Source organism: Tachypleus tridentatus, chromosome 13, assembly GCF_004210375.1.
Source record: "Tachypleus tridentatus isolate NWPU-2018 chromosome 13, ASM421037v1, whole genome shotgun sequence".
NCBI lineage: Eukaryota > Metazoa > Arthropoda > Merostomata > Xiphosura > Limulidae > Tachypleus > Tachypleus tridentatus.
In genome coordinates this window covers 13,942,416-13,964,668 of record NC_134837.1, presented here as the reverse complement: position 1 = coordinate 13,964,668, position 22,253 = coordinate 13,942,416, and the positions used below count along the sequence as shown (strand labels likewise).

At 32.1% G+C, this 22,253-nt stretch overlaps 1 protein-coding gene across 2 annotated transcripts; it reads left to right on the top strand.

Moving 5' to 3' along the window:
• Window positions 1-1,552: 1,552 nt before the first annotated feature.
• Window positions 1,553-20,471, top strand: LOC143238408 (metaxin-1). Of its 2 annotated transcripts, XM_076478580.1 has the most exons (9): window positions 1,553-1,696; window positions 3,812-3,881; window positions 4,868-4,947; window positions 5,687-5,779; window positions 7,625-7,804; window positions 9,858-9,934; window positions 17,741-17,898; window positions 18,214-18,359; window positions 19,785-20,471. In XM_076478580.1, the coding sequence occupies exons 1-9, from the start codon at window positions 1,622-1,624 to the stop codon at window positions 19,845-19,847; spliced, it is 942 nt and encodes a 313-aa protein (XP_076334695.1). In that variant the 5' UTR covers window positions 1,553-1,621; the 3' UTR covers window positions 19,848-20,471. The 2 variants fall into 2 exon arrangements, with proteins under 2 accessions (XP_076334695.1, XP_076334696.1); XM_076478581.1 differs by lacking the exon at window positions 9,858-9,934.
• Window positions 20,472-22,253: the final 1,782 nt, after the last annotated feature.

Genomic DNA, 22,253 nt, shown 5'->3' with positions numbered 1-22,253 from the left:
GTGATGGGGATTCGAACCTGCGACCTTCATATTGCGAGTTGACCCCCTAACCATCTTGCAATGTCGAGACTCCCATTAAATAAAAATATATTATTTTTTTCAAATAACAAGAGCTCTTGTCTATTCTTAGCCGATACGCTATAAAAGAAAGCTGTTTAAACTTTAAGCATAATATACTGAAAACATCGTAAAGACCTTTTAATTACTCTACATATATTTATGTAAAAATGATGCCTTTAATCGAGGAAATAAGAAAAGAAAATTCACCTAATACATTCATAATCAAAAGAGAAAAGAAAAGCCCTCTAGAAACTTCATACATAACAAAAAACATTATATACACAAATAGAGACTGCATCCACACCCTTGTGCAAATTAATTGCACAATTTTACAATATTTTCAGCATGGCGGCTGGTGTAGGCTCGCTGGACCCTTTGATTTCCTTTAATAGTCATTTTTCACACAGACGGCGTCATTAGCTGTGTTATGCAGTACGGTCGATCTATTTTTGGGATATATGACGAAATTTTGAGAAATATTACGTCATTCGAAATTGCGTTAGAAGGGCTAGGAGATCAGTCAAAAAACAACTTCTTACCAACTCAATGAAGAAAAAACGGTATCAATGGGGTCTGAAGTACAAGAACTGGACGCAAGAACAATGGAGGAAGGTGTTATTCAGTGGCGAGACTCATTTCTACGTACAGGGTCAAAGAAGTCTGCATGTTCGCAGATCTCCAGGTGAGAAACTTCGAGAATCTCACATCAATCAGTTCGTAAAACATGCTTTGAAGAAGATGTTTTAGGGCTTTTTCAGCTACTATGGCGTTGGAGGCTTACATATCGTAGAAGGTATGATGCGAGGAACACAGTACATCGAAGTTTTGCAGAGAAGAGTCGTTCCAGAATTGAAAAAGAGACTTCCAGATGGATCTGGCATTTTTCAGCAAGATCTGGCTCCGTGCCACACATCGAAACTTGTGAAGAATTTTACGGCTACAACGCAAATAAAGGTGCTGGACTGGCCTGAAAACTCTCTGGACTTACATCCTATTGAAAATTTTTGGGTGATTTGTAAAGAAAGACTTCGGGGAAAAGAATGTACTACGAAAGACAAGCTAATTGAGGCCATAATTGAGGTGTGGTACCGCGATCCAAAAACTAGTAAAGATTGCAGTCAACTCGTGGACACATTATAAAGCCCCCACGGCTGGGACGACGAGCATGTTTGGTGCGTGATAAAAATGAAATAAAATCCCTATAACCAGGGCGTTTTCGAAAGGTGGAGAAAGCGCTTGAGTTACAGGAGTTTTATTTGATTTTTATGAACTAACGAGCATTCTTATTTCATTATGTTATTCCTATAAACTGTTATGCTGGTGTAAACACATTTTATAACATTTCCAATAAAAACGTAACCACTTCTGGATATTAAGTTTTTTACACAACATCTATAAAAAAGTCGTCTGATTAATATTAATTTTGATCGCTTTGATTTGCTCTGAAAGATTGCATTATTTGAATAAATTTAGCTACTTTATAGATGGCAGTTGGGTTGAACAAAATTCGAGGCATGAATAGAAGCGGTGGTATAGACTAGTGTTTACTTTTATTAAAAATATGGACATGATTTTAGAAACTTGGGAAGGTGACTGGGGCTTACCATCAATTGATTTATTTGCTTTGCAAATTATGGTAAGTGGTAGAGTTAATGCGATTAAGGATAATAAATAGTTCGGTTTCATTATTGATTTTTTTTTCATATTGGTAGTTAATAGCATCGTAATGGTTTGTGCCTGCGTGGTAATGACAATGATAAAAACCATCTAGTTAAATACAGAAATCAGTGAAGGGTGATTAGAAAAAGGGGTGGGGATTTGTGAAATGAAAGTCAGTGACTTACATTGTGAACTTGAGTCTAGAAATCTGGTTATCAAAAGTTGTATCCCCTGCTCCTCCACCACGTGTGTGCTGTTAAATGTCTTAAAGTTAGTACCTTTAATGCAAAAGATAATTGTTTACATGTTGGATGTTTATATAGTACTAGCACAAGCCTGCTAAATTACCAAATACATAATCTAACATGAATAAAGATTGTATTCTCAAGATGACTGGTATGGGCATTAAACCTTTAATTAAAATAAAGTACAAGGACTTCTTAGGTCATTTTCAGGTTAACAAAGAAAGTTTGCAACAGTTTAAGAAAACATTTTTCTTTAAGTGGGTTTATAAATATTAATTATTTCATAAATTTGTTACCCAAGTTATTTTAATGTGTGCACAATGACTCTGTAGAAAGTATGAGGACTTTATGAAGTGGATGTTTAATAGAACTGAGTTATTGCAGATATTTATACAGTTCTGTTGTTCCTTCAAGGTGGCTTATTATTTCATTCTGCTATTAAAATAGACATTTAAAGATTGTAGGTTGAAAAAACTAAAACCTTAACTGTTTCCACATGTTGGAAATAGCAGTTGTCATACAGTGCACAAGTCATAACTAGTGAATAGGTCCAGTGATTATATCATTGTTGTTAGGTTTATCATGAGTACTTTATGTACTTTTATACAAGACAAGGACAGGGATTATACTAATATACTTTTAGATTAAACAAAAGAGTTCTTGTGTGGTAGCCTCCAATTCGAGCTTATCTACATCAAAAACTCTTCCAAGTGACATATTCAAAGCAGAAAATCCCTAATTCATATCAATTTGTATGTGTATCCAAGTAACATATTCAAGGGAGAAAAACTCCATACCATCTTTTGAAAGTAACTTGATAGGGTTTTTCAAGACGTAGACATGGACACAGAGTCATACTGGTATAAGGTTCTATGAGATAGATACCATCACATATGATCTTCATGTAATAAGAATTAGCATGTTTAAGATCTTGCAACATTCAGTTTACTAGTCATTAACTATGTGTAGAACACCTGCATGAAAATTTAGGAACATTTACCTGAATATTATGTTGTTTAACTGTATTCTATACTGGTTATACAAGTGTGAATTTAACAGTACTATTTTCTTGTTTCTTTGTTTTTTTAGAAAATAATAGATTAACCAAGACCATTTAGTCCATTTCAAGCTGTCCATGTACACTCATTTCTAAGGCAAAGAAAGATAAAAGATAAACCCATTTTTTTATTTTTAGTGAAATTATCAGTAATTCCTCCTAAAAAAACAACAACAACAAACAAAGTACCAGCTTCTGTTGATAACTGTTCATTCTATAAACTAATTATTTTGTTAGAGAAATATAACTGTTCAACTATAACCAAGCCTTTAGTTCCAAATCGTACTTGTATTCAATCATAAATAATGAAATACATTAAGTGAAGTATTTTAAACTTAATACCATAAGAAGTGGGCTTAGTTGTTAGCTTCATAAACTGTGAAGCCATGATTTTAACATTCATATCTCACTGTAAGATTAAGATGCAGTCCTGAGCCTAGGACCCTGGCTGCTCTGTAAAAGTAATAATCAAAACTAACCATTTAGTGTGACTAGAGTAGCCCAAGATTTGGTGGTGGCTACTGTTGATTTGCTGTTTTCCATCTTGTGCATCAGTTCAAAATTATTCATGGCTTTGTGCATTCCTTGTGTGGCTTTGTGCAAAATTCTAAACAAACCAACCAAAATAATACATATCTTCTCCAAGGAAACAATATATTTTACTATTTCTGAAAATTGGTTATTTTTTGTCATTAACTCAAAACTACTTTACAATGAGTTTATTAAACTATTTCTGTTAATATTGTTTGTTTGTCATTTCTTTAACTTGAACTTTCATTATTTTTACAAGGCATATGCAAAGTTTTCAGGAGCTCCACTGAAACTGAACAAAACCAACAAGCCTTGGCATTCCCCAAATGGTATGGAAGTCAATTTTATTAGTTGAGTAGATATATAGGATAATCCAACATGAGATCTTCCACTCCTTTCATATAATACACTAAAGGCAAAGCTTAAAACTGAGGTTAAGAGATACTTCTTCTAACTGGTGTTATTGCAAGCCATGTGTTGTATTTCATGTACTTGTGTCATTAGTGTCTTATGTTCTTTCATTTAGAAATCAGTGGGGTGTCACTTTACTTGTTGGATTACCCTGTATTTTAATAGTGTTTTAGGTTTGAACATAGAATGGTGTGCTGTTGAACAATACTATAGAATAAGCAAGTGTGGAAAATAAAAAACAGGATGTCTTTCCACACCTTTCTGAAAAAAATTTGCTTGAACGGAAACAGGTGTGAATTTGATAAAACTAATATTGTTATGATTATTCATTCACTGCTACATTCAACATATTTTAGTTGGTCGGAGATTGTTAACAGTACCACAATCTCGACATTGATATTAATATTTGATTATATTCTTTGGTTTACAATCATTCTAAGACCATGCATACACTCTTGTATATCACAGTCAAGTTTAATGTTAGGTAACACAAAACATGTATAAATATTTTGGGCTTAAACATAAAGTGGTTAAACTTATTGGACTGTCAATCAGAGGATCCATGAATTACACTCTGCATCTTGGGTCATGAGTGTACTGTAAGAGTGATGGTCAGATATTCAATCACAAGTAGCCAGAGAATTGGCATCAGGTACTCCTACTATTCATAATAATTCAAAATTAGGAAGGGCTAGTGTAAGTAGTCCTTCCTTATTTTTGCACAAATGACCAAAACAAACAGACAAGTTTTATGTGTGCTGGAAGGTGTCCACTTGAAAATCTCTAAAGTCACAAGCATTGCTTTTTTATATCATTATATTGCTAGCTGTTGTATTGTTTTGAAACTATATTGTGTGCTGTAGATATAATGTTGGTTTATAATGAAGGTTTTCTATTCCTGTAGGTCAGTTACCTGTGTTCAGGCATGGACCCAAGAAAAGATTCAGTAGATTTGGGGATATAACTGCATACCTCAGGGGTCAGGTAAAATGAAAATATTTTGACAAGATAAAAACAGCTTTTAAATGAAATAAGGTTATTTTGAATTAGAAGGTTTTTGACATTCGAGTTTAAATATGAAAATATATTTTTCATAACTCTTTATCACTAGTATTTTAAAGAAAAATTATTTATACAGATAACGGTGCTGACTATTGTGTGTGCAAGCTGTCTGTATGTGTCTGTGTCTGTATAATCAATGATTTAGTTTTAATCATGTAATCCTCTTTGCTGCCATGTTTTTTACATGCGTTCTGTATGTGTAACTAAACGGACATCAATTGAAGAAGGACTTAGGCCCAAAAGTTTCTCAAGTTTAGGTTTTTTATGCATTTAATTACCCTTATATCAAATTTTTTATTTCTTAGACACTATCTTTAAATAGTTTACTAAAAGGGACTGTAGTAAAAAAAAAATTCAATTTCTAATGCAAGTGGCAGGATACATTCTAACTACTATTTACATTTAATGAGTATATAGCATATAAAGATCTTAGCTAATGTTAGTTAAATGTCTTTCTACAGTTTATAAAACATTGTAGGTTGAACAAAACTAGTGAAAGTAAAAACCTGAAGATTGAAACAACATAAAGCTATATTTTTTAATATACATTTTCTCATTTTTAAATTACAACTAGATATTTTTTAGGTTAAAGTAAAAGATGTTCAACTAATACAGAATGTATTGATGTTTGATGAACAAATCTTGTAGAATTTACTTTCAGAACTACAATGCAGATTTTGATTTAACCAAGAAACAGTGTTCAGATGTTGTTGCTTACTCATCCTTACTGAGAGATAAGTTGTATCCTGCTTTCGTAAGTTTTTTTCATTAAACTTTTATTTGGGACAGCTATATTACATGTGACATGTAATGTTTGAATAAGGAAACTTAAGATGTGTATTTTGAAACTGTGTAAGAAAACATGCAGTTATTTAAAGTCCTATTTCATGATTGCAATAATGTGTTTTAGAATAAATTGTCACCAAATCATATTTTATATGCCTCTTTTTCATTTGTTATATTTTAAATTTATATATGAAATGTTTCTTACACCAACAGATTCAAGAAACTTTTAAAATTTTGTTTTTACTTAACAGTTTCACAGCTGGATCAGCTCATTAGCATAAGTTATAAATGCTACAGGTGACATACTTATAGGAAGCCACTCTGCACCCATAAGAAAAATGTAATTTATATCAATATAATTGTTAAAAATATAAAAATTTTCAAAATGACACTGAAATCCATTTGCCATATCCACTAGAGCATCTGAGCACCTCAGTCCAGGGCATTTTTTTATGCTCCAGAGCACTCCTAGAGTAAAAAGTATTGGAGCAGTCCTGGAGCAATTACTTTTTTTATTGCTCCAGAGTGAATGTGTTTTTCAGTTCTATTTTAATATCCACTTCACGTGATGTAACAACAAATTAGAGATACAGCATAAGTGAATGAACATGTTTTATTCATTATTGTTATGCAGGAAAACATAAATTCATGACTTGTCTTGTGCATGATATTCCAAGATGTCAGTTATGCTGAATACAAGGGACTGATCTGGCAGAAAAGTTTCATGTGTAACTTGAAAGACAAAGTGCAGGATACGATTCAGTTGAAAAATTGTACTGAAGTTACAATATTGTTGTTGGTTTGAGAGAGATTTAAGTTTATCATAATGGCAAGTAGGGACTCTTTTCTAAAAGTGCTGTGGACCTCACAAATACTTAAAAGAAGAAACTATATATATTGGTCTGACTGATGTTTTCCTAAAAACAATAGCTTGTATTTCTCTTATACTTATTGATGAAATAATATATGTAATTAAAGTAAATTCAAGGTGAATATTTCTGTTTAAACCTTTAGGCCTAGTCTAAATTAAAGATCACAACTTTTCTGTCCAGTAAGACTTGTACTCATTGATTTGTTATCACTAACTTCAAATTTCAGAATGTCTTATGGGGGAGAATTCATTGAAGACAACTTATAGAAAAAAAAAATTCATTTTTAACATGGTAGCTTAAGAATCGACTGTTTTTTTAATACTGTATAAACAGGAATTTTGGGTTTAACACATTTTAATCTTTCTATTGAAATTTGACAGTTAATTTGTTGTTGAAATGTTTTTGAAAATCTGAAATACCAGTATTGGGTCTCTTGTAATTACTTTAGGTTATATTCTCTAATAACCATAGTTTGTGGGGTCTACATTTTTTTTCTGTGGCATCATTTTATATTCATTGTAATATTACACTTTACATTTAGTCTGCTACAATCCTTAATTTTAAGTTAGTTACCTCTTTTCCCCTTTTCACATCATTTGTATAATTTATGTAAAAATGGCTCATTTGGGTTGAGAAAATGTTTTACATATTGTATAATGTGCTGTTATGCACTTCCATGATCATCAACTTTGTGTTTTATGCATTTTATGTTTTGATTATATTCTCTCTGAAAGAGGTGAAAAACAAGTACATCTGAGTATGAAATTTTAAATTTGTCTCATGTTTGCCTTACTTGTATTCATCAGTAAGCCTGTTCAGGGTTATATTTTATTCTTACAGTTACCTCGGACCTTTAAGTACTTTTTTCTTTTTCGATGAATAGTTTGTTGTTACAATCTCTTAATTATAATTAATATAGTTTGATTTTTTTTTTCTTCCAGCTCTACATTCTTTGGGTAGATAATAAAAATTACACAGAACTGACTAGACCCTGGTTTATTAAAGTTTTACCATTTCCTGTGAAACATTTTCTTCCTGGTTACTTTCAGAAAAAAGCCCAGAAGATTATTTATAATTTTACAGGCTATGATGAACTGGAAAAAGAAGAAATGGAGAATTTTGTAAGTATATTTATTAAAATGTTTTCTTTCTTTGTTTACAAACAAAACATCACTGGTGTTTCACTACTGTGGTTTGATCAGAGTACAGAGTATGACTACTAGTTACAACAGTTTCTTTTCAACCAGTATAACAAAATGTAGATACCTTTTTAAAGCAGAAAATGATTCAAAAATAGCAAAAAAGTAAATTAAGTCGACTAAATATACTAAGAAATATTAACAAAACTTATCACAGCAACAAATCCACTACTGAACTACCAAAAATGGGGCAGAAACAAAAGTTACACAGTTGTATATATGACATCAAAACTTATCACAGCAAGAAATCCACTGCTGAACTACCAAAAATGGGGCAGAAACAAAGGTTACACAGGTGTATATATGACATCAAAACTTATCACAGCAAGAAATCCACTACTGAACTACCAAAAATGGGGCAGAAACAAAGGTTACACAGGTGTGTATATGACATCATAACTTATCACAGCAAGAAATCCACTGCTGAACTACCAAAAATGGGGCAGAAACAAAGGTTACACAGGTGTATATATGACATCAAAACTTATCACAGCCAAGAAGCTGAGGTGTATATTTGACATTTTTCTGTATCTGGATATATTTTATCTGAAAGTGACTCTTCTACAAAAGTCCTGTATGAAAGGATAGGTATGGCTGGATGTCAAATCCAGATTTTTACACATTATTTTGGAATTAATCAGTATTCAATTCTATAAGAACTTCCAGGCAACCTCATCCATGTCTTGTATGGATGTTTTACTAAGATAGAAATATGTAACTAAGACTTGGTTCAACCATTCAGGTGAAAACATTCACTGTTACTTAGCTCTTGACACCTGTTAAAGTCTGTTATATCTAAGCCTCTTCCTTCTGAACTTGTATTTTCAAAGAATCCATCACTTCTTCCAATAGATGTGCTTTCTCATCTTTGCAGCTACAACCTGTAAGAGTCAGGTACAACCTTCCTTTTGTGCAGGTGATAATATCAGACATAACTTGTATATTCTGTTTCAAACAACTCATGTTGGCTGAAAACATTTTAGAAATGTGATACTATTGGCATAATGTTTTACCATTGACATGAGTGTGTTTTAGGAATGTGACACTATTGGCACTAAGAGTGGATTGTGGAGATTCAGGATAGCTCGTATCATGAACAACATAATGTTTGTGTGGTTTCAGGCATACCACATATCTTATTCTTTATTGTTTTAATGTAATATTTTCCAGAATTTGTCAGTTAATGTGTAGGTTTCACATAGCATAAAGTAAAGGTACTCTTGTTCTTGCTACTTTTTTTTTTTTTTGTCACTCTTTTGAGATAATGCTTTGTGTGTTGGAGGGGAGAAGATATCTTGAAAACTCCACCTCATGCATGAAGTTTGTTCTCCAATGGTAGGCCATATGATATCTCAAGGCTATAAACTCTCATATTTTTAATTTTGTCTGTGAGATTGATATTGACAGAGGTGATACCTTTGCCTTTAGGATATAACATGATAGGATATGGTACATAACACTATGATGTGTTAATTGTCTCCCAAGTTCAATCCCTCAAATTTGATAAGCTTGACTTCTATCTGTAGCTATTAATACCCTTCTAGAGATTAGCCTGCAATATTGATCCCTAATGAAAATTTTAAGTTCTCAGGAGATGTTAGAGGTACAACAGCCATGTGAAGGCACTTTCCTTCGTTCTGTACACTTTTTTGTTTAATTAAGATTTACTATTATTTTGTTTTACATTGTGTCCAGTTTCTTTCTAAAACTCAGTCTGAAACTTGAAATTACTTTATAATATCTTTTCAATAGTCCTATAATTTTTCAGACCTATCTTGTCACTAGAGGGAAGTCAGTTTTATTTGACGTTACCATATTTGGAATATTGATGGGCTATGTTTTAAATTATTTTCTGTTTTAAAATAACGATATATACATTTAATTATATCAACTAATCTCTGGTAATGTAGAAATTCAAAGTCTACACTTTATATCTCTATGATAAATAAGGTTGTTTTGTTTTTATTTTTTAAAGCTTCTCAAAGAAGCACAGGAATGTTTAACTCGACTGTCTCATCGACTTGGTGAAGATGAATTTTATTTTGGTAAAAAGTAAGTTCTTATTTCTTGTCTAATATTCTAATAGTGACAGTATATAAACAAGTTGGTTATAAGTTAAAAATGATCTGTGGGTATTTCTTCAAGACATATAGAGGAAATGCCTAACCTACATGAGAGATGACAAATTGGTTCAGACTTCTGTTGTGATAATTTACTGCAAAGTAAGTTGATTAACTTTTTGGAAATTATACACATCATGAAATGTACTAGGTTTACCATCTTCATGAGTTTCAATTTTTCTTAAGATGGCCGATATGGATATTAAAACTTTTATTAAAATATAGTAGAGAACAGCATTTTGACCTTCTTGGGTCATCTTCAGGTTAACAAAAGAGTTTGCAACTGACTTGCTGGTCATGTATCTTAGGGACGAGAGTATAACTGGGTTGTAGGGCATGCTGCAGTTAGACGTTAGGTTATTAATTAGTGTAGGTATAAAGGTGTTCCTTTGTATTGGTTTAATTTTCATTTTTAGTTGTTGTATAAGTAGGGCTTCTTTGATTTTGTGTTTGTTTCCTTTTTAGTATCTGGTTTTGTTGTGCTTATTTGATTTGCAGTGCTCAAAGATGTATGAAGGTGTTTTTTTGTGTTCTTTGAATCTGATTTTCATTTTTCTGCTCGTTTCACCAATATAGACGTCACGACAGTTGTTGCATTGTATTTTATAAATAATGTTGGTGTTGTGTTTGTCAGTGTAGTTTTTATATAGTATTTACTTAGTTTTGTACCTGGTTTTTGAATAAATTTGTTTACTGGAATGTTGTGTTTTGTTAAGTTTTTTTAGTTTTTTCTCTTGCAGATATTGGAAATATATGGTATGCAACAGTATAAAGTTTTGTTTCTTGTTTCTTTGGATTTATTATTGTTTGTTTGTTGTTCACCATTTTGTTGATTTAGGTGTGTGTATAATTTTTTTCAACAGTTTTTGGAGGAAATTTGTTGATGAAGTGTTGTTTTATTTTGTTAATATCATAGTTAATTTTATCTGGCAAGCATAGTTTTATGGTTGTGTTTATTTGGTTTCTTGATATATTGAGTTTCTGTTTTGTTTCATTTACTAAGTTCCAGGGAATGTATAATCCAGTATGGGTGATTTTTTGTGTATTTCTGTTTTTAATTGTGTATCAGTTCTTGTGATCTTGAGGTTAAGAAATGCTATTCGGTTAGTTTTTTCGCTGTTCACATATGAACTTAATGTTGGGTTGTATAGAGTTAACGTGATTGAAAAACTAAGTGTGTGTTCTGTAGATGTGAATCCAGCAATTGTATCATCAACATACTTGTACCAGTATAGTGGTGGGTGTGAGGCTGAATTGATTGCTTGAGATTCATTTTGTGTCATGAAAATGTTGACCAGAACTGGTGACACAGGATTGATTATACTTAAACCATTTATTTGTAGGTAATTTTGGTCATTGAACATAGTTGGTTTTGGTATTGAATTCTATAAGGGTTGCTAACTGGTTGCTGGGGGTGTGTACCAATGGGTTGAGCTCTTGGATAAAAGTTCTAAAGCTATTTTGCAGGCTTCAGTAGTTTGGACTTCTGTGAAGAGGGAGATTATATCAGAACTGGCCATTAAGGCTTTAAGGTTTATTGGTCAAGAATAATTTAAAGTCAAAGAATCTTTGAAAAAAAGGTCCGGCTGGTGTTCACATTTAGAAAATGCCCACGCTATATATTTACCAAAGTTGTAATTGGATGATTCACAGGTAAACATTATAGGTCATAGTGGACAATCGGGCTTGTGAGGTTTGGGGGTGCTGTTGTATAGTTGTGGTGTGCATCAGTCAGTCCTGCATAGGTAAGAATAAAGGTTTTCAGAGATTGTTTTCATATGTAGTAGTATTTTGTTTAGTTAGTTTTCATGTGTTTTTGTTGGATTTATATGTATTGGTTTAAATTTGTATCTGATATTATTCATTCTTTAGATACACTTATTTGTGTTCATTATAAATATAGCATTGCCTTCATTTGCTTTAAGAGTTTTGTCTTGTTTTAGGTTATTTCTAGAATTAATATCTTTCTGTGTGAAGTTGTTTTGAAATTTTCTTTTCTGTGAAATTATATTCATGGTTTTTCATCAAAACTCTTTGAAAAAGTTGTTTAAGATACTATTTTGAGATGTTTCAGAGAAATGGATGTTTTCAAGTCTACCTGGAAAGTTAGGATGTTGATGGAATTGTTCTTGAAGTTTTCTTTCTGCTTGTTGTTTTTCAGTGTTTTGATGTATGTATCACTATTCTTCTAGCTAGGTTTTCCAGACAGGCTTTCATTTCGACAGATAGAATATTTCTAGGTGTTACTGTAAAGTTGAGTAAGTTTATCAGTTCATTACTTAATTGTTGGTCAAATCTGTTATTTACATGATTGGTTGATGGTTCATGTTGTTGACATCTTGCTGTTCTTACTATTGATTTGACTGATGTTGCATTGTATGAGTCTGTAAATGTCTGGTTGAATGCAGCAGGACAGTTGATGGTCTGGATTAGTTTTTATTTCTGCAAGTCATTTAGTTCATTATATTTTGAGTTTATTGTGACTTTTAGTAGTCAGAATGACAAGCGATAATAAATATCAAGAAACAACAAACTACAAAACTTTACACTTTTATATGCAAAAACGGCTCGTTTTTGCATATAAATTTCTCAACAAGTGGGTTTCTCGACATCACTGATTAAAACTTTACACTGCTGCATATCATATTCTCAATAACAGCAAAAAAAAACATTTGGAAAAAACTTGTCACAAAACACAACATACCAGCAAACAAGAAATTTATTCAAAAACCAGGTACAAAACAAAAGTCCATAGTATGTAAAAACTACACTGACAAACATAACACCAACATTATTTATAGAATACAATGCAACAACTGTCACAACTTCTATGTTAGAGAAACATGCAGCAAATGGAAACCAGATTCAAAGAACACCAAAAAACACCTTCACACGTTTTTAGCATGCAAATCAAATACACAACATAACCATAGAAAAATCCATATACTAAATAAGGAAAGCCCTACTTATACAACTCAAACCACAATTAAACCAATATAAAGGAACAACTTTATACCTATACTAATTAATAATCTAACATCTACTGCAATGCCCCTTACAATCCCATACCAGTTTTTATATGCTTGTCCCTAAGACGTGCCATTCAACAGCCAGTTGAAAATTTTTTGTTAACCTGATGATGACTTAAGAAGGTTGAAACATTCTTCTCTATTTTAATAAAGGTTTTAATATATATGTTGGCTGTCTTGAGATCACATTTTTACTTCAAGTGGGTTTCTCATCATCATGAATTACTTTTTGAGTTTCACTGCTTATAGCAGACGTTATAAATATATTGTGTGTAATATCAGGCTTTATAATAGGTTCTTTTTACTAAAAACTTATTTTCAAATTCTGAGTCATTCTGAGAGAGAGAGAGATGATTATTCATTTTAAAAATACTTTCTTTCTTAGTTTTTTTAGTTCAATTGTGTAATCTCTTGAACTTCCTAAATGAATATCAAAAGTTATTTTCATAAAGCTTTAGTTTGAATATTTTCCCTAATACTAATGACATTATCAATGTATAGTACTTGAAAATGTAAAACAAAAACCTACCATTTTAGAATCAATAGATATTGTAAGTTAGGTACAGTTATTTATCCTAATAACGAGTGCCTTGACCTTTTCACAGCTGCTTTCAGTTAACTTTTTTGTCATGTGAACTGTGTGTCTAGCTGGTGTGGCAAAACATTACATCACCTAGTAAGAGCTTTAGGGTAAGCAGATTATTAAGCTACATCACAAGTTTGCAGCTTTCCAAGAGATATCTAAAGTTTAATACATAAATTAATTAGGTGTTTGCTGATTGTTTAATCCAGGCTTCGTTTGAAGAGTTAGAAATGCCTCCTTCACCTAACTTGACCAATTACTTCAACATACATTAGGTTGGTACTAAACCATATTCACTTAATGCAATGCAAACAATCCCTGAACTGTCCTTGAACGTAACAGGTGATTCAGTATAAATTACCACAATTGTATGAGCAACTCTTGCTGTAAAAAGTTCCAGGGAACTGTTGATATAGTGTACATGAGACATAAGATACTTCGTAAGAGTTTCTTTGACATGCAGTATTTATAATTAAATTTTGTTTTGCCACGATTTTGATTGTTCTTTGAGCTGTGTCTGGCTACTGTTTGTGTCATGACACAAGTTGTGTTACTCGTGTTAAGTTATCAAATTACACAAATATTGCTTATGTGCTTGCCTTTTGAATATTATATAATTATTATTTATTTTACCTAATCTTAACTAAACTATAAACATACCTATTTTTACATTTTAGTTACTTTTATATTAAAAGAATAAACACAAAATAAAGTACTTACATAGTCTTTTTTCCTTGCTGTTGATTGTCGAGGTTATTTAAGCCTACTTTTTTTATATTAATGGTAGTAATGTGTCAAGTTTTTCATTTAATAAAATAATGCACCAAAGAATATAGACTAGTAATATAAAAAATAGGCAACATCCCTACCTCCTATAATGTTTTGGGGCTCTCTAGCTATGCATTAACAGCTGTTACAAACTCATCCAAAGTTCTTGGGGTTTATCTTTGACTGTAAGCTAATCTTTATACCACACATCAAGCAGCTATGGGTAAAATGTACAAGAGCACTGAACATCCTCCGTGTTCTCTCTACCACCACTTGGGGAGCAGTTCAACGTTCTATTACAAAGATATACTGTGTTCTTGTTCAATCAAAACTTGACTATGGATCACTGGTCTATGGTTCTGCCAGACCATCGGCCTTAAAGATGCTGAACCTTGTTAATCATCAAGAACTTCAGCTCTGCACTTGGGCTTTCTGCACTTCCCCAGTTCAGAGCTTTTCTTAGTCTTATGAACCTTCTTTGCACCTCTGCCATTTGCAACTGTCTTTACTATCTGCTTCGAAACTTCGTTCCTTACTGAAGCATCCTACCTGGGGTTGTGTTTTCCTTCCTTGGTGTGCCATATGTTTCATAACTGGTGATCTGCCATTGCTCCTTTTGGTCTTCACGTCCAGGCGTAATTGGATGAATTGGGTCTGTCCTTGGATAACATTGCAGTATCCATTGGTCAGCCCATCCCACCATGGCTTATTACAGTCCCCAAATGTGACCTTGCTTTAAGTCATCTGAGAAAAGCAGATACTCCTGATTGTAAGTACCGTCTTTTATTTACTGAACATCTTTTGAACAGTCTTTCCATTCCAATTTATACGGATGGTTCCAAATCAGGTGACTCTGTGGGCTCTGCCATGGTTTGTTATGGTTGCATGCAGAATCCCTCTACAGTTTCTGTGTTCACTGCTGAACTATACACCATTTCTCTTGCCCTGGATCACATAGAAGCTAAGCAGTACTTCAACTGCAAGATTTATAATGACTTGCTTAGTTCTCTACTGGCCCTGAAATTGCTTCACATTGGTTCACACCCTGTTCTCGCCGATATTCAAAACTGACTGGCTCATTTCTCTTTAACATTTACTTCTATCCATTTTTTCTGGATACCAGGCCATGTTGGTATTCACAAGAACAAGCTCACTGACATAAAGCTAAATCTGTCTGCTATGGCACTATCAACACTGTGCCTATTCCGTACATGGACTATGGTTCTGTATTGAAGGCTCTGCTCCATGCCAGCTGGCAGTCGACTTGGAATGAGCAACTCAAAAACAAGCTTTTCCAAATAAAACCCTATATTGAACTTTGGCCATCTTGCTTCCTTAAGGATCAGAAAGAGGAAGTTGTTCTAACTAGACTACACATTGGTCACAGTTTTTTAACTCATCGTTTTCTTTTATCTGGAACTGATGCACCAGTGTGTAGTTTGTGTAACACTCAGATAAAAATAAGCCACATTTTACTTTCTTGTCATTATTACGATTCACAACCACAGCACCATTTTAAGCATATTCTGTCCCGAGGTTTGTCCATAACATTAGACAATGTTATTGGTGATGGTGATGCTGTCCATCTTGGTAATGTTTTAGGTTTTAAAGGCCATTAATCTTTTTAATGCCATTTAAGTTTTTAATATATACTTTACACCTTTTTATTGTGGTTTTTGTACTTACCTGTTAGTCTTCCTGACTGATGGTGGTTTTGTACTTACCTGTTAGTTATGATTATTACAGTTATGCTACAGAAAGTCCTTTACAACTTGAATCACTGTAGTTTTTCTTTTGATATTGTAGGCTAGATGTAAACATTGGTTTTATGCTATTTATTTATTTTTAACTTTTATGAATTTACATTTACATTTTTACTGGATGTTTGTCACAGATAGCCTAGCTGCTTTGTGCCATAAATCACTAAATCAACCAACTTGCTAAACCATACATATCAATAAATAAAAATTACATTTTAAAATATAGAGTTTATCACTTACTTTACCCTGAGGCTTTTTGCACCTGGATGTATTGTTTAACTAACCTATTTATTTATAACTACATCAATCACTTTAACAGAATGTCCTAAAACTACTATAATTTATCTGCTTTTCTAACTAACTTATAATTGTTACAAATTATACTGTTGCTTAAAGCAACAACTTTAGTCTAAACATGTCAGTATTTTTAAGAACTGTGAGCTTTAAGTGCTAAAAACCATGTATGGTTTATCTATCTTTAGAATATGCTTTTTTTTCATTGGTTGTAAACAGGTCCAGTAGCAATGTCAGAAAGAGTTGTAAATGTTTCTTTAAAAATAGGATAAGGGAGGTGTGTATCATGTGAATTGAATAAATATATTAGTATCTCAGTAGAACAAGAAAATAAAAATTGGTATTCTGGCTTGTCAATAACTGTGTTTCTAATTCTTTAAAGTGTTATGCTATTATAAAGTGGGGGGAAATCTGCAAAACAGAAGTGCCACCTCATCACATACCTCAGATGTACAGTTGGGAAATTTATTTCAGTATTTCTCTAAAAAAATAATTAAAACTCAGATAATATAAGAATTTCAATTTTAACCTGTATTGTGATGCCAAGTTTATTAATATATATTGATAATTAAGTGGTTTAATTAAATTTTGAAAACAACTTTAAAATACTCAAGTGTGCACCTTGAATGCTGCCATTTTCATAATTTTAATGAAATCCAGGCCATTGCAGTAATTTAGGTTTAAGATCTTTTAAGTCTCAAAGATTTGTGGTTTGAAAGACAACTGAAGATGGTTAGAAAATTTGATTTAAAAGAGCACCATGAATAGCTTTAAGCATAGAAATAATTACTTGTAACATAATTCACTGGTCCTAAGGCATTTATGGAGACAATTTTTGTATTTGTGATATAGGCATGATGTGTAACATTTTAGTTATGATTTTCAAATAAAGGAGGACACATAGCTGAAAAATTAGAGAAAATCAGTTAACTTTTTATTTGCATGTTATTTTTATTACATACTTTGTATGAATTCTTATTAATTCCAATGACTTATACTTTTATAAATCTAGTAACTTTAGAAGTGCACACATTATGAAGATGCAGAACATTTTTCCTCAAAAGAAATTGCAATATAAAAATAAACTTAAAAGGTAGTAAACTGCTTCTTCAAGCTTTCATCAAAGTGTTAACTTGTTCTTAATTACTGTTTTTAGAAGTTATTACAAAACAATTCAATAGTTAGATAGATTTAGATTAAGCTCAATTGTTTAGAACTTTTGCTTTAAATAATCTTACAACTTACTTTTAATATTTGTCTAAAGCATTAAAAAGTAGATAAGTTCTAAATATACTTTCTTCTAGCCCAACATCTTTAGATGCTCTAATTTTTGGATTTCTTGCCATATTGTTACAAACACCATTTCCAAATGCAACTCTTCAAAATCATCTGAAGGCGTGTGGGAACTTAACTCATTTTGTGAAACGCATTTTACAAAAATATTTTCCCCTGAGTGCAGAAGGTAGGTGACAAAGAATAATAAGTGGGAGAACTTAAATCATAAAGAAAATCATTTGTTTTTATCAGTTAAGATGTGTAACTCGCTGGATTTAACATAAAGATAAATTAATTTAGTGATAACATAAAAAATTTCTTCTGTCAGGTATGAAAATTATATAATTAATTATATAATTAATCATAAATTCAGATAAATAAAAAGTCGTTTGCTTGGCAAGCTGCATAATTAGCTGGATGCTAATTTGTTGATCATTTAGTGATTTTGTACAAGTTTTTAATACAATAAATATGTAAGCTTTTGCATTTTATTGTTATATAGAAATGGAAGCACAAAGAAACAAGCAGGAAATAAACACTTCTCAAGAAGATTTGGATTTTCCACACAAGTGGCAGAGCTGGTTGTTTGCTGGGCTGTTTGCCACAGTAGCAATGATTGGTTATGCATTTGCCAGTGGTTTAGTTCAGGTACTGTCTAATATATAATTATTTTGCTGAAAGGAAAACACAGTGTATGTAGATATTAATACTTGCAGATACATATAACTTTTGTGGTAAGGAACCAACAGTTTAAAATAGTTGTACTTCAATAGATAGGTAAAGAAACTTTATTACAAGTGCCATGTTTTGTTTTTTTTTTCAACAATCTTATCATTATATGTTTGAAATGTTAATCTGTAATAGTTTTTTTTCACTATATATTCAAGCTATCTCCAAACTTTTTCTGTGTAGTTGCATAGATCTATTCACGTTTTGCTTTAAATTCACCATTTTATGAGTAATGCTGATATTTACCTATAAGTAATATTGATATAAGAAACAAGAGCTTACTATGAATGAACCTTGATGCCTCTGACCTGGCTGTTTAGACATTAAATATCAAGCGTTTTTATACCTGAGAAAAGTTCAGTTTAAGATAAATTGATACTAAAATCCTTATAAGGGCTAAAACTTTAATGGAAGGGCATCACTTTATCATGTCAACCCCTTAATTATACCTAAATGTCAACATTTTTTTCCTGTACTTCTAAGGATGGGGTCATTGTAATATACACATGTGCTAGTTAATTCTGCTTTGCAGTTTTTTTTTTTTGTACCTCATATCCACAACTATACTTTTTCAGCTTTTTACTTTAGCAGAGGTTGCTTTGAACTAAGAGTATTGTATTTTTCTATATTTCAGAAAGTGGGAAAATATATTCCGAGATGAAAATTATCCAGTGTAGGCTTGGTTCCTTTCCAGTAATTTTAAAGATTTTGTCAGTACTAATTAAAGATACAATAAGCACTATTATTTTTTTTTTTATTATTCTACATATTATGAATGATGTGCAAGATTTATAATATTTCAAATATAAATCAATATAAACTCTTGTCAGAATCAGGTACTTTGCCCTAGAATTTCAACATTTACAATAAAACAAACTGATGTGAAACTTTCCTTTGTTATTCTTTGAAGGCTCAGCATAGCCAGGTGGGTTAATGTGTTTGAATCCCCATCACACCAAACATGCTCGACCTTTCAGCCGTGGGGGCATTATAATGTCACTGTCAATCCTACTCTTTGCTGGTAAAAGATTGGCAGTGGTAACTGGCTGCTGTCCTCCTAGTCTTACACTGCTAAATTAGGGACAGCTAGTGCAGATAGGCATCAAGTAGCTTTGCAGAAACTTCAAAAAACAAAACTTTTTTAAAACACAGATTCACAAAACCAAAACGGAAAATTTGGACTTTAATATGGTCTGCCAGTTTATAAACCAACTCATGATGTGAATAAAATAAAAGTTACGTATATATTATGTTATTACAAAGGATGTCCACATTAAGTATAGGTTTCAGTTTGAATGTTGTGTTAGTTTTAATCCATGAATTAATTAAACCATGTTTTAACAGGTTGAAGTGCTCGAAGATGATGAAGACGAAATATTAGACCAACCACTGGAGTTCCAACAATGATAAAAGTTAATTTAATTTATGCAGAATTCAAATAGCATTTTTAATATTTGATAAAGGGAACTTTTCTTTCTACTACAGAAAAAAATCATAATGGGTCTTGTACTAATAATACCAATGTATTGGTAAAGAATATTAGGAGAAAAACAAAACATTGTCTTGCTATCTATTTTAATGTCTTATTTTCATGGTGGAAATTTTTGCATAAATGCCTTTTGGCTTTTCTGGTATTAATTTGTTTATAACCAAAGAATTACTACATATGAAACTTAAATTTTATGCCAACTCTTTCAGGCTTAACTAGTGTGAGAAACATCTAGTGTACAAAAGCTCAATTTTTATTTATGATAAGGGTCTGGAAAAACCCTTTCTAAACAGTATCAAATGAAATTCTGTAAAATTTATCATTGGGTTTTTCATTAAAGTGAAACAAATTATTTTTTGTTACCTTCCACTAGTTGGAAGTGAGGGTTTGATTATATCACATGGGAACTTGTGTTGTTGGCCTGGTTTACAAAGAACTGTTTCAGGAAGTTTAGTGTATGTTCAGCCAGAGTCCAACATTACTGTTAGCCATTACATACAAATTTTCAACAGATTTAATAAAAAGCATGAATTGTCCTAAAAGTGGTTAAGCTAAACCAGTTTGTTTTTTATATAATGTTCCTTGCATCCATAAACTTCAAAACATTTTCAAATTAATGAGTTAAATGTTACTGTATTTCCAAATTCACACACTGCAGTTTAACTAGTTACAGGATTTTTGCTATTACTTGTAGCAGTGTTACCTTAACCATGTTGTTAATCCACTAGCAAGTAGCTTCAATGGAATTAGAATTCAGCTGTTAACAATCGACTGTTTTAATCCAGTTTAAACTAAGATTTCAGTTAATTACAAAAATTAAAAGATGTGACCTTAATTTGTTACATGAGAAACAAGTGTACTGCATCTTTAAGGAAGTTATTTTTATAATTAATTTACACATCCCACTCCCAAATTTATTCCAAATTAGTTTTGAGTTGGAACAGTAACAGATGAACATCAATGGTGTGTTAAATAGGTTGAAGTTATGATTTACCTGAAACTCCCAAAGTATAATTGTTAATAGTTAAAAGTAACAAAATTGCATCACACTAATATTACAGTTTGAGAAATAAGGTTTTTTTGTGATATTTTTCATTGTATTTTATTAACTATCCCTTTGTTTCACTACATACACTGTCTTAATTCATCAGTACTATGAAATAGTACTGCACCTTTAAGATTACAAGATGGTACATATAGTAACCAGAGGATGGTTGGAATTTCCATTTTTTGTTCCAAACTCAAACATGCTTGCCTTTTCATTGTAAGAGCACTATTGGTGATAGTAATTTTCATTGGAAAAAACAAGTAGCACAAGAAATGGCAGCAGGGGTGGTGACTATCTTCCATCTAAGTTTAGATAACTGCATTTACTCCTGCTGTAGCTTGCAAAACTTTAACAAAGATAGATTATTGGATTTTTGTCTTATTTTTAAACCATGGATTGCTGCAGGTTAAGTAATAATTTTGGTAAAGAAGTTTTCTGGTATTTCATTAACCACTCACCTGTCTGCCATCTGCCAACAGTCCCTGGTATTGAGGAAAAAGCTTCAATAGAGGGTATAAAATATGTACCCTCCTTTAAATTCACTTTAGTGTTACAAGTGCTTGCATCCTGATGGTAAACTGTGCCAAAGAATTTATTTGCATGTTAACTGTGAAATTCTCCATGTTTATACATTGGATGTACTGTACTCTTGTTTGGTGTGGCTTAAACTTAAACCAACACAAATACACTACTTCCAGTATTCCATTTGAAGAGTACCACCAGGTCCAGCACCAGCTCAGGTGGTATAGACAGTGAGAACTGTTGGTATACTCATTATACCAGTACATTTATTTCTAATCCATATTTAGGTGCTACGCTATATACTTGTATTTTGTGTAACAGTTTCACCCTCTCAGTTGTAAACTATAATTAGAACCATCCCTAACAGTATTCAACAGTTTCACCCTCTCGGTTGTAAACTATAATTAGTACCATCCCTAACAGTATTCAACAGTTTCACCCTCTCGGTTGTAAACTATAATTAGAACCATCCCTAACAGTATTCAACAGTTTCACCCTCTCAGTTGTAAACTATAATTAGAACCATCCCTAACAGTATTCAACAGTTTCACCCTCTCGGTTGTAAACTATAATTAGTACCATCCCTAACAGTATTCAACAGTTTCACCCTCTCGGTTGTAAACTATAATTAGAACCATCCCTAACAGTATTCAACAGTTTCACCCTCTCAGTTGTAAACTATAATTAGAACCATCCCTAACAGTATTCAACAGTTTCACCCTCTCAGTTGTAAACTATAATTACAACCATCCCT